The 13,618-nt window shown below is 40.8% G+C and overlaps 1 protein-coding gene across 1 annotated transcript in view; it reads right to left on the bottom strand.

The window, feature by feature from the left end:
* LOC102291713 (glutamate receptor ionotropic, kainate 2) overlaps positions 1 to 13,618 on the bottom strand; it is a gene marked incomplete in the record, with an annotated part of 276,324 nt that overhangs the window by 50,626 nt on the left and 212,080 nt on the right. The window contains 1 exon segment of the mRNA XM_014329329.2: positions 13,446 to 13,559. Within this exon segment, the coding sequence (XP_014184815.2) occupies positions 13,446 to 13,559 (114 nt within the window).

Raw genomic sequence — 13,618 nt, forward strand, 5'->3', positions numbered from 1 at the left:
AGACGCAGCAGTCTCTAAATTCCGGCTGCGTGGTCTGCTGGAGTCGGATGTAGTCCAGTTTATTGAGAGGAAGATGGATGGAAGAACCGGTTGGCTTGGATTTGCTCTTAGCCTATTACGGACCGCACCACGCTTGATGCACTTCCGCTTCCTCACGCTTGATGCACTTCCGCTTCCTCACGCAGCGCTTTCGGCAACATGTCCACTGGCCACCAGCATCAGACGATGAAGGACAGAAGGCCCGATTTCCATAGCGCTTCCAGTAGTTCCGGGTCAGTTTTTGTGTGATGCTTGTAATTTAGAAGTGTTTGCCGTTGGTAAACATGAACACCGATTGTTCTGGTGTCCATGTGGCTCAGAGGTTATCATGAAAATTCGATAGAAAGCCCAAAAGTACAAAAACAGCACAATTTGGTCTTGAGTGGCCGCTGCTGTTCCCACGCCACCAGTGTGCTGCACTTGGGGTGAAACATGCATGGTAAGGAGATTCCTTGTCTTGATGTCAGTGGCGTCTATCTCCTCCTTTGGCCAGCTTATTATCACAGCAGGGTACCTGATCACAGGCAGGGTGTAGGTGTTGATACCCTGGATCTTGTTCTTACTGTTCAGCTGACTCCTCAGGACTGGCCTGAACCCTCTGCAGATACTTGATGGTGGTAGCTTTCATAGTGGCCTCTTTGTGGTTTCCATTTGACTGTGGGATGCCCAGGTACTTGTTACTGTCCTCTCTGTTTGCAATGTTGTCTTCTGGTAGTTTGATCCCCTCAGTTCTGACTGCATTCCCTACACTTCTCCAGTCTGAACGACATTGCGGTGTCTGTACGTTAGGTGGTAGAAAGGAGGCCGGGGACTGGTGAGTGTCAAAACCACAGTACAGGATGAGACAAGGAACATCCACGAGTACATCAGGAAGATGGCCCCAACCAAGCCCGTGCTCAGTGAATACCTCTGACAGCAGAAACCCAAGAAAGAGGAGGAAGAGGAGTAACATTAATGGAAGGACAGGCCCCTGCACGGTATGTACCACCGCCAGATAGAGGAAGTTGTTGACATCCAGAAATCCAACCAGTGGCTGGACAAAGCTGGACTGGAAGACAGCACAGAGGCACTAATCATGGCAGCATAGGAGCAAGCTCTGAGCACAAGATCCATAGAGACATTCCATTTTACTCCAGCTCTGTCTAGCTACTGGTAGGACTTCTGGATGTCAGCTACTTCCTCTTTTTGCTGGTGGTACATACCGTGCATGGGCCTGTCCTTCCATGACAGTTCTTCTCCTTGTTCATCTTCTTCCTTGGACTTCAACTTCCTGAAGTATTCACTAAGTCACGCAGTCAGTTCTGGCCATCTTCTTGATGTACTGATGGATGTTTGTTTTCTCATCCTGGACAGTGGTTCTGATAGTCACTAGTCTTCGGCTTCCTTCCTTTCACTTGATGTACAGTCACAGGGTGCCATAATAGCACCACCTTTCTGGACTCAATGCAGTAACACTTTCCGTTCTTCACTTGTTGCAAACTAAAGATGCATCCACAAACGGATCTGCAATTAGAAATCAATTAGTAAATCGCCATGTCTGTCTTACTGTTCCATGGTGAAATGTCAAAGCTCATTACTAAATAGGTAAGTGGTGCTGCCTCTGCAGCTATACAAGCCTTTTCATCCCATTTATTTATATTGCGCTAAATTGCATCAACGTCACTTAAGGAGGCTTGATATCTTAAGGTAAGATGCTTCAGTTATGCAGAACGTTACTCCTTCTTGTCCTCGAATGGACTGTGGGTCATCAATGACCTTTCTTTGTTGCATCTTTTTCAATTCCTGCATCATCCCATATGTATGTACTTCAACAAATCATGTTTTCTTAACCTGTGATTCTGCTTTCCTGTTTCCAAGTCACTCTAGTCTACACTTTCTTCCATGTCACGACATAGCTGGCTGGTGGTATCAAAGTCTCCCTCCTTTCTCCTGTTCCGCCAGCTCTCAGTCTCATTATAGTCTTTGTGCTCTCTCCTAGCTAACAGTGGCCTTGAACCTTAATGCAGACTCTCTTTGTTCGTCCTTTTGCTTTATCACAGGCCCTTTGTTCTTTCTGCCTTATTGCATGCTCTGGTCCTGTCCCGGCCTTCAACAGCCTTCAACCTTAACACAGCCTCTTCTTTCTCTCCTGACCTTTGACAAACGCTAAGCCCTTGCAGGCTCTGTGCTCTCTCTCCTCTTTGCAAGCCCTATCACACTCTCTCTGCTCTCCATCGGCCATCAGCAGCCCCATGCCTTAACCCAGGCTCTTTTCTCGCTTGTCATGCAACTTTCCACCTTTGCAGGCTCTCTGTTCTCTGTCGGCCACCGGTGGCCTTAATCTTCTCTCTTCTGTTTCTTATCGTTCGCTTGCTTTTCTGCTGCGCTCTAGCCTTCAGTGGCCCTAACCCTTAAGGCAGCCTCTCCTCTTGGGACTGCTTTTGCCAACTTACAGGCTTTTCGCAAACTCTCTGTCTCTCTCCTGCTGAACATCAGCGCCAGGCCTATCAAAGGCCCATTGTCTCTATCTTACCTCTAGTCTGTCCTCACATCTCATTTCGGTTTCTCTCCACCAAGCTTGCTCTCGAGCATCGTCACAGGCTCATTCTGCTGCTCTACCCTTTGCTCTCCAGACCCAGTTTCTAATGTAATGTGGTGCTTATGCATGTTATGCCTTTCCCTGTGCCATGCATTACCACTAACGTTCATGTGTTCCATTAGGTCAGATCTCAATGCCACGGTAAGATTGATTTTTTTTCTTTGGGGGTCATGCCCTAACTCTTATCATTGAGGGGATTCAGTTGTGTTGTCCTACTGTGCTGGACCATCAGCATCTAACCCATTAAATACCACAAACTGAATTCTGTACATCAAGAAATCAATCAAAACCATAACTTTAAACTGAAAGCTTCATTCTTTTTGCATTCACATATTGGTGTGGTTGACATTCACCATCATAATTTTGAATTTGAGAGTAACAGTCTGCATCTCTCCCATAGCTGTGCTCTACCCCAAAAATAAAAACAGGAATGTGTGTCTTTTTTAACTGCACTGCAACTGTCTGTTATGTCACTGGACACATTACTGTGTATGTAATACATCTAGTAGAGCATACCATGGCTCTTGGACTGCAAGACTGCAAGAATACTGATGTAATGTTGATGAAAGAGCAGAAAGCACTGTCTAGATAGTGATCAATATCAGTGAGACAGGAATGTCAAGACATGTCGTAGTATTTGTTCATACAAGAATAAAGTTTAAGGTGAAAATAAAAAAAAGGAATTCAATAATTTGTAATATATTTATATTATATTTAAAATAGACACATACAGTCAGGTCCATAAATACTGGGACATCGACACAATTCTAACATTTTTGGCTCCATACACAGCAATGGATTCCAAATGAAACGAACAAGATATGCTTTAACTGCAGACTGTCAGCTTTTATTTGAGGGTATTTACATCCAAATCAGGTGAACAGATTACAACAGTTAAATTAAATTACAACAGTTTCAAATGTGCCTCCCACTTATTAAGGGACCATTGAAAAACTATTGAAAAACAAAAGTTGTATCCAAGATGGCCGACTTCCAAATGGCCACCATGGTCACCACCCATCTTGAGGAGTTTGCCCCCTCACATATAGAGATTGACAGACCACGTGACTTTCGCGCATTGCATGCCGGGAACTCGTGGCAAAACAATCCAAGTACCGCATCAAATGCAAGCATTTGCAGCACCGCAAAACGTTCATTCTTCGGTTCCAATACTTCTTGCTTTTTCTTTGCCCCCAAAAAGTTCTGTACAAAACGAAGGAGAACAATGCCGGTCCGTACAAAGACAGACTTGATGAAAAGTCAAAGAAAAGATACGAGGAAAAAATCAAAGGAGTGAAAGGGTCAGACCCTTACGAGCACACAGAGGGACAAAAGACGTTAGCGTGCTGCCCAACTTTCACCACGCTCATATTTATAATTATACGGTTCTTGGAGTGAGTGCATACACTCATGAAGTTTAGTAACTTCAGGTCACTGCAACAAGCCCAGGTACAGTTTACCGACGGATGGGTACAGGACCTTGAAATGCACCGTGTAGAACGAAAGACCATCGTACGAACAAAGGTAAGTTTACCAGTCTCACAAATCGTCTTCATAAATACACATTCGTTAACCGTTTATTAATAGGACCTTTGAGCTCAACGGTAATTAATTAGTAGTGGAAATAATTTCTGGTAGCATTACAGAAATGTAGCAGTGACAATAATATTGTATGCTGTAATCGTACTGGGCAATTAGGATACAAAACAACTGTTTTATCCTGTGAATAAAAGTATATGTTTTTGTCAATGTACCATAATAACAGAAGCGAAACGCAATATTGTGTCAGGACAATTCACTATTTATGCACAATAAACAAAGGAGCATAGCGCGACAATTTCTGTTCAGCGCCAGACTTGCTTGTAACCTATATCACCAATTATGTTATGAAAATGACGTATTAACTACTAAAACACTGACCTTCGTGTAAATGCTTGGAGCAGACTAACCTGTGAGCTGGAGTGTTCTGGACGTTATATTTGATCTTTGAATGGCTGCAATCCAGGCCATCCGTCGCGTCTTTGTTACTTCGGAAACATGGCTCGAACAATTTCTCTTCAACGACGTAATCCGATAACAACCGATCTCTTTACCCGTCGGCTTCCCGTGGCTGTCATGCGACCGGCTATTGCAGTTAATAATACAACAGCTTCTTGCCATTTTTGTGTTTCTTTTTATCGCTGTGTACTGATTTCAATTGAAAGCCTGCGTGGCTAGTACCTCTTGCCACGAGTTCCCAGAATCCTTTGCGGTTTTACCCCTGAATGACGTCACATTTTCAATCTCTACACTAATGTGCCACAAACAGGACTTTAATATCACCAACCATTCCCATTTTATTATGGTGTATCCCAGAGGTGGGACCAAGTCATTGTTTTGCAAGTCTCAATCCTCAAGTCTCAAGTCAAGTCTCAAGTAATGTCAGGCAAGTCAGAGTCGAGTCTCAAGTCACTGGTGTAAAAGTCCGAGTCAAGTCACAAGTCTGAAATTTGAATTTCAAGTCCTTTCGAGTCTTTAAAAAAAAAAAAAACGAAAAAAGCATGTTGCAGTTATGCTAAATGTAAATATTAGACCATGTAATTTTTAAATCTGTGTTTTTCTCAACACATGACAAAATAGTGAACTTAGAAAATATACACAAATTGTGAAATTGCACCTCTTTAAAATGCAGCTCAATTAAACCTAGCTCCAAGAATAATTTTCACCGACAGTTCTGAGATAAGCTGCATGTTATTCTTGGATGCGGTTGTAGGACCGGTGTCGTGCCAAAGTAGGTATCCCCGACAGAATTTGTTTCCCCTGTGCTGGGAGCACGCAGGAAGTACTGATGTTTTCATTTTGTGAAAAATTAGTATCGTTACATTACCATTCAGTTTGAGGGTTACAACAGAAAATTATATATTTATTGCTCACGGGGTATCAGATGGGATTATTTTAATAAACCATAAACATTTTGGCTAATAACTATTTTTATTCTCCTGTAACTTTATTATATAAAGAGCTAAATCCTCCAAAGTTTCAGGAGAAATGCGTCATAATAAGAAGTGTTTGTGAACGAAAAATCAGCAATGTGGGATACTGTTTGTCCGTGATTTACACAGGGGGAACAAATTGTGGCAGGACCAGCCTGATATTATTTGTATCCCACTATAACTTCGTTGTATAAAGAGCTAAGATCTCAAAAATGTCAGGAGTAGTTAGTCATTATAAGAAGTGTTTGTAAACTAAAAATCAACAATGCGGGATACTGTTTGTCCGTGATTTGGACAGTCCAGCGTGTGCTCCCGACGCAGGGGAAACAAATTCTGTCGGGGATACCTAGTTTGGCACGATAGTAACTTCAGGTCACTGCAACAAGCCCAGGTACAGTTTACCGACGGATGGGTGCAGGACCTTGAAATGCACCGTGTAGAACGAAAGACCATCGTACGTATCATAAGTTTACCAGTCTCACAAATTGTCGTCATAAATACACATTCGTTAACCGTTTATTAATAGGACCTTTGAGCTCAACGGTAATTAATTAGTAGTGGAAATAATTTCTGGTAGCATCACAGAAATGTAGCAGTGACAATAATACTGTATGCTGTAATCGTACTGGGCAATTAGTGATACAAAAAACTGTTTTATCCTGTGAATAAAAGTATATGTTTTTGTCAATGTACCATAATAACAGAAGCGAAACGCAATATTGTGTCAGGACAATTTACTATTTATGCACAATAAACAAAGGAGCATAGCGCGACAATTTCTGTTCAGCGCCAGACTTGCTTGTAACCTATATCACCAATTATGTTATGAAAATGACGTATTAACTACTAAAAAACACTGACCTTCGTGTAAATGCTTGGAGCAGACTAACCTGTGAGCTGGAGGGTTCTGGGACGTTATATTTGGTCTTTGAATGGCTGCAATCCAGGCCATCCGTCGCCTCTTTGTTACTTCGGAAACATGGCTTGAACAATTTCTCTTCAACGACGTAATCCGATAACAACCGATCTCTTTACCCGTCGGCTTCCCGTGGCTGTCATGCGACCGGCTATTGCAGTTAATAATACAACAGCTTCTTGACATTTTTGTGTTTCTTTTTATCGCTGTGATTTCAATTGAAAGCCTGCGTGCGCTAGTACCTCTTGCCACGAGTTCCCAGAATCCTTTGCGGTTTTACCCCTGAATGACGTCACATTTTCAATCTCTATATAATATGCATGTTAAATTTTATATTTGGGGTGAAATATCAAGTCTTTTCAAGTAAACCGGTTCAAGTCCAATTCAAGTCCCAGGTCATTGGTGTAAAAGTCCAAGTCAAGTCACAAGTCTTAGAACATTTTTTCAAGTCAAGTCTAAAGTCATAAAATTAATGACTCGAGTCTGACTCGAGTCCAAGTCATGTGACTCGAGTCCACACCTCTGGTGTATCCATATAAATGGCCCACCCTGTACATGCAACCTAACTGTTGGTCTGTCAATGTTGGCTGTCCTGGATCAAAGTTCAGGCCACTATTTCTCAGTCCAATGCTAAATATGCCAAACGACATTGTTGCTGACATCTCCCCGGCCATTTGTTTCAAGCAGGGGACCGGGTCTGGCTCTCCACAAGACACCTGAAACTTCATAGTGAATCCAAGAAACTCGCTCCCAGGTTTATTGGCCTGTACAAGATCACAGCCACAATCAACCTAGTCACTAATCGATTAAGTGACCAGACCCTGTTTTCCACACGTCGCACCTTAAGCAACGCATTACCTAACCACTTTCATTGCCGTGTTGGAGTAATCAGCACCCTGCAGCACCAGGCAGCAAATATTTCCTCTAAGCCAGAAGGGAAAAAAATATTAAGAAAGCTCTTAAAACATGTGGTCGCTTTCAACACCAGCTATCTGCCATCTACAATGCCGTTTTGAGACCCCTTCTCAGCTGCTTTAAAGCCCATTCGCACCTTTTGTCAGGTGATCTCAATAGGTTACATGATAGAGCGATGGACAGTCCCACAATGGCTTCACTCGACACCTCTGTTGATAATCACCCATGCCCTTTTAAACACCTTGGCTCTACCGTTTGCTTTTAGAACTGAAGGCGCTTTTTGGATGGGAGGTGAATTGATTGAGAGAATTCCAGTCGCTTTTCTTTCCAAGTTCTTTAGATTACCATGACCTGGATGAATGAGAACCTACACAGATATTTGCATGAAATACTAAAATGTCTCAGTTTAAACATTTGATGTTTTCTATCTTATATTGTGAATAAATCTGGGTTTTCCAAGATTTGAAAAACAGTGCATTCTCTTTTTATTCTTATAATTAAGTCCTAACGTTTTCGGAATTGTTTTTTTTTATATGGTAAAGCTGTAACAGTTCTGGTGGCATGCTCATGATTACCAACATGAAACAAGGGAAAAAGAAGCAAAAAAACTAAACAAACCTCTTAATGTGGAGGAGGGGTTTGTGTGATCTGTGGTTTGTATATGAAATTTGCCCCCAGTATGGTTTTCCAAGGCCAATTGGTCCTGCGTGAGTGATGAGACAAAATGTGATTCACAAGAAGATGACAACAGCAACGAATCATGTTACCTCAACTGTATCAAGGTTACCAGGACCCCCACTCATTTTTCACGTTCTGAGGAAAAAATTTCCACAAAAATACATCATGTTTGTTGTGCGTCTGTGTTACACAAGTATTACAGAAAATTCAGAATTTGAAATTGTTTTCTCACAACACGTTCAATGTGTAACAGACTTAAACGTTAGGGATGTGGCTGCTGTAATAGATAAATAGGTGGTAGCACAGAGTGTAGAACCCAGTTGCTGTCTACAAGGCCTCATCTATAATCCACTGGAGAATTTTAATGGAATTGTCTTGTGCAGTTTTATTAATGTATCAGTCCTAAACAGTAGAGATATGTGTGCATTGCACTCATACAATTTGTTTTTACAGCTTGATAACAAAGCTTGGTCACACTGATAATTTACAAACTTGAAAACTTGAAAATGTGGAATCCAAACCCAGTGGGTGAAATGATGGTTTCATCTTTTATAGTCTATGTACGTTAATCATGCTTACTCATCTCCCTTTGACTGCCACACCAAGAAAGAAGCAATGGAAAAAGCCTTATGTGCTCACCCATTTGGCTGAGCAGATTGATAGCTTTAATGTTTAAACATGGTGATAACCACAACCTGAAGAAATGAACTATAAATGAATTCTTGTAATCATTAAACTAGTCAGTATAACAAAATGTATGTAATATTTGAATTACCTTCCATAATTTGCTATAAAAACCCTAATCTTTCCTGCACGTTGTGTATAATGTGTCTCTACACTGCACAGTTATAGGGGAACACAAAAAGTAAATGGTAAATGAACTGTTTGTCATATAGTGCTTTTTCACTGTACCCGAGCACACAAAGCACTTTATACAATATGCCTCACTTAGCCATTCATACAAGCACTTTCTGTATACTCAAGTTCCTCCTATCTGACATTCACACTCCAATGGATGCATCGGAGACCATATTGGGGTTAGTATTTTGCCCAAGGATAGTTGGCATGAAGACTGGAGCAAGCAGGGGAGGAACCACCACGGAACAACCAACCCTCCACTCACCTCCAGAGTTACTTTAAAATTCAGTATAAGATGATACTGAACCTGCAAAACAGGTGGTTAATCAAGATTTCGGTAACTCAACAAGAGAGAAAACCCAAAAGAGGCCTTACCTTTTCATGGTAGTAGAAACTGTATTTGATAAATTAAGTTTAGACTACCTACTCTATCATTTACTCTGAGCATTTAGGTTTACAGTATGATAATGATGAAGTAAGATATGATTTGCAGTTTAATCAACTGGTGACTTGACATATTAAGATGTCACGGTGGCCTTTTTGATTTGTAGCTGTAACTGTCTGTTCACACCTCCAGAAAATATTTTGCAACACCTTAACCGAGTTTAAATGTTAGTTTACATGACGCACAAAACACTCTGCTCTACTGTTCCCCTGCAGCGAATCATAAAAACAACTGGTTGTTTCTGTGACAATGAAAGCAAGTCTGGTCCTTGCTCTCTCCAAAACATTACACGGTATATTATCCACAGCTCTAGCTATTAGCCTAAAGGTACTCCATTTCCACAACAGCATAACTGGAATGATTTCCTGAGTAGATAAACTGTTGATAGGCCAAGATCTCAAGAGTAATTACATCATGTTTTATAGTACATAATCCAGGAGAAAATGATGAGAAGCCAGATGAAAGTGTGCATCAATCAAATGTAACAAACCCAATTATTGTCAGCCCTCCCTCCTTTTCTTTGCTGCTCACAGCCATCACACATCTCCCCATGACTCAATCCTGATATGGCAATTACAGCGGTGGAGAGTCTTTGCTAATAACTACAATCCAATCACTTCACAGCATGTGCGGAAAGAAAGAAGACCTGTGATAAATAATGACAACCCGCAATTTACTTGATATTGTTATTTTTACACTTGCTTCTTCGATATCAGGCTCATAAATGGCTTTAATGTGAATTTCTTCTTAAAATTTCCCTTTAGTGCCATGGTGCCATCACACGGCAGACTCTGTGCTGTCTGTGTTCATAACCACAGCCACAGGCATAGACTTAGAGGGGGGACTTTTACAACGTGTGCATTTATGCCCCACAGTAAAAACATAAAAGAAGCTTTGAAACAAAATGTTTCAAGATTAATCAGTAAAGCAAAACGTCCTCTGATAAGAGAGGTCTTCTTTGGCAATGAGTCATTTTTACCTCCAAAATATGTGAATTATAAGAGATAAAACTGATGAACCTTTGATGTTAAATGTAAATATATGAAACACAGATGTGGTGCTGTGACATTAATCAGCAGCTCCACAGCATTTCCTCTAATCCCGGGGTTAATAACCGCATAGAAAAAAATAGCAAAAAAGAGAAAGGGGTAAGTATTTTTTCTTAATCTCAAAGAGGCTTAAAACGCATGAAGCCATTTGTTTTTGCTAATAAACATTACGTCATCTGTCCTTATTGTTTTCAGCCAGCCAATAATATTTCTGATGTACATAATTTCTAAAATGTATACAAGCCGTGAACATGAGCAGAAACACTGCTGAAACACAAATAAGCTTTTGACAAGTTAATAATTTTAGAAGTGTAGAGGTGCATCATGAGCACAAAGCAGGTTGAGCCCCCTGCCCTCCAAGAAAAGACAGATGTGAGTTGATAATTGACAGTCAGCTCATGACTTATAGCTCGAGACAAGCTAATAAAAAAGAAGAAACAAAAGAAGAGTGGGGGGGGTTGGGGGGGGTAGCTTTTATGTGTGCTAACATGGAGGCGTTAATATTAAATAAGGTGTGATTAATTAATGAAAAGATTTGAGAGAAATTATTTCAAAGTGAAAGAGAAGAGCTTAAGGGCCTCTGTATTTGTTGCACCTGAATGATTTTCATGTATTCCATTACATAGATAGCAACATTTTCATGACGCCTGTGCCCATGAGCACAGGAGCCATGTAATTAAATGTAACTGAAAAATTACACGAAATGTTTCGTTTCCAGATCCAGATTCCCCATCGCTATTAAAATTACTTAAGCACCATAATGAAACACTAATGTGAGTTCTATAAATACTAAACATAAAACACTGAAAGTAGATTTTTGTTCACAATCATTCAGTCTTGAAAGACGTGAAAGGGTCTGTGGAAGCTGGGGAGAATGTAATGGTGCCTGCAACATCATTCAGCGTGTCTGGTTTGGCAGTCAATCAGTGATGGTCTGAGCAGGCAGATCCACTGAGGAATGCTCAGATCTCTCAACCCAGCATCATGGCAAAGGATGCAATTAACACGCCAGTCCACTGTGCCCATTTCAAGCTTTATCTCTCCATAGCGTGACATGGATACCCATGCGGAAGCTGCATTAATGCATGCAGAAGCTGCAGCTGCAGCTGGAGGAGATAATGTATTCAAAGCCAAGAGGTCGTTAGTGATCAAAAGACATATGAAGTACATGCAAGGGTCATTAATCACCAGAAACTATTACCTTGGCAGCTAATATGTATTTACATTTTAATGCTTTCCTGTGATTATTTTCATGACTTGAAATAAAATATCTCCCTCTGCTGTTATTGAAGCTCACTGTAACTTACTGCAACTTCTGCATGCTTGTACATTTCACACTTTGCTGTGATACTAAGTTGAGATAGTAAGATACTTATGGGCTCAAATTGTCATAAATATTTTGCACTGGTAAATCAGAATGCGTATATTTGTGCATCTGTAGATAAGAATTTGTGTGTGCGAAAAAAAGATTTGTGTGCGTGAAAATATTTACATAAGTTACAATTTTTTTTTTGTTAAGGTCTGGTTACAGATACAAAGCAAAAAAAAAATCCGTGTGAAGCTCTGCACTCAAGTTTCAACTCACAAGTACGAATTTTGAGCCAATTTTTCTTCCTTTCAGCTGATTGGTCAATGTCATGTCAATCACAAATTTATCTATCCAATGAGAGAACAGATGGGTCAATGTCATGTCCTCTGAGTGCAGAGTTTCACAAGGATTTTCTTGCTTTGTATGTGTAACCAGACCTTAACAAAAAGAATTTGTAACTTGTGTAAATATTTTTACACACACAAATCTTTTTCTTATCTACAGATGCACAAATACAAAACTGATTTACAAGTACAAAACATTTATGACCACATTTTGAGTGCTGGGTGGTCAGAGTATCCAAGCAGTTCCTGGAGGATGAAGGCATTGGAGGCGTTTTTTAGCCTTGCGCTTTCAGTGTCTGCACTGACGTTCATATTAGACATAACAACGTATTGTGTCATATTGACATTGTGTCTTGACAGCACACTATATACTAATTGATAAGATGAACTAATGTACTCAAAAGTTTTAGGCTAGCTCCACACGTACACGGGTATTTTTGAAAACTGAGATTTTCCGTTTTCATTTTTAAAAAATCCCGTCCACACGTAAACGCCAAAAACAAAGGAAAACGCTGCCGGGAACATGCCAAAGCAACAGGTGTCGATATATTCTTTACCGTGTAGAAATGGCAGAGTAAACAAAGATGGCGCATAGAAGCAGAGGGTCAGAGAGCCCGGTGGCGCCAGTGTCCGGCAGCCTCACCTCTGTCAGTGCGTCCCAGGGCAGCTGTGGCTACAATGTAGCTGCCATCACCAGTGTGTGAACGTGTGTGTGACTGATGTGTAAAGCGCTATACAAATACAGGCCATTTACCATTTACCATAGAAGCAGAACTGAGTCCTATGTTTGGAGGACAGTAACTGTGTGTGTATATGTAAGCATTTAAACACAGCAGAGAGTAAAATTAACAGTAACAGTGTTTTGTGTAAGTCCGCCATTGTAGAAATTAATTTCACTGAAACAATAACGTGGCGCACAGTGTGACGTCAAAAAAGGCGCACACCTTTGACGCTGCGTTTTCTCCATTTTCCTCGTCCACACGTAAATGCAAAAACGCAAAAACTGAGTTTTCGAAAATCTCCACCCTGGCAGGAGTTTTTAAAAAATTGCGGTTTGCAGTGACCGAAAACGCCGTTTACCTGTGGACGAAAGATGCAAACGCATAGAAAAATCTGCATTTCCAAAAATACACTTGTACGCGTGGACGCAGCCTTAGTAAGATTTAGCGATGTGTTTCAAAGCACACTTGTTATTGTGTAGTAAGCTATGAGGAAGACTGTGCAATACTGTTCTGAAAGAGCCAGAAAAATAGACCAGAGAACTCTGAATGACATATTTCTCCACAGGAGGCGTCAAGTTATACAGTCCTAAGCTTAAGATCTCAAAGAAAAGTAACCATACCAGTATAGTAGACACCACCAGGGATCGATTGGACAAGGAGTCAGAGACATTAGTTGTCTTCCCTTTCTGGTTGTCTGTCATGTTTAGGCCACTCGGAGGGTCCCAGGTACCAATCTGTAAACAAATATTTAATTAATTCTTCTTCTGTTAGAAGGCAGATAGAGTACATGCAA

The sequence above is a fragment of the Haplochromis burtoni genome, unplaced genomic scaffold (genome assembly GCF_018398535.1).
Source record: "Haplochromis burtoni strain Fernald_Lab_line unplaced genomic scaffold, NCSU_Asbu1 Contig_529, whole genome shotgun sequence".
Lineage (NCBI taxonomy): Eukaryota > Metazoa > Chordata > Actinopteri > Cichliformes > Cichlidae > Haplochromis > Haplochromis burtoni.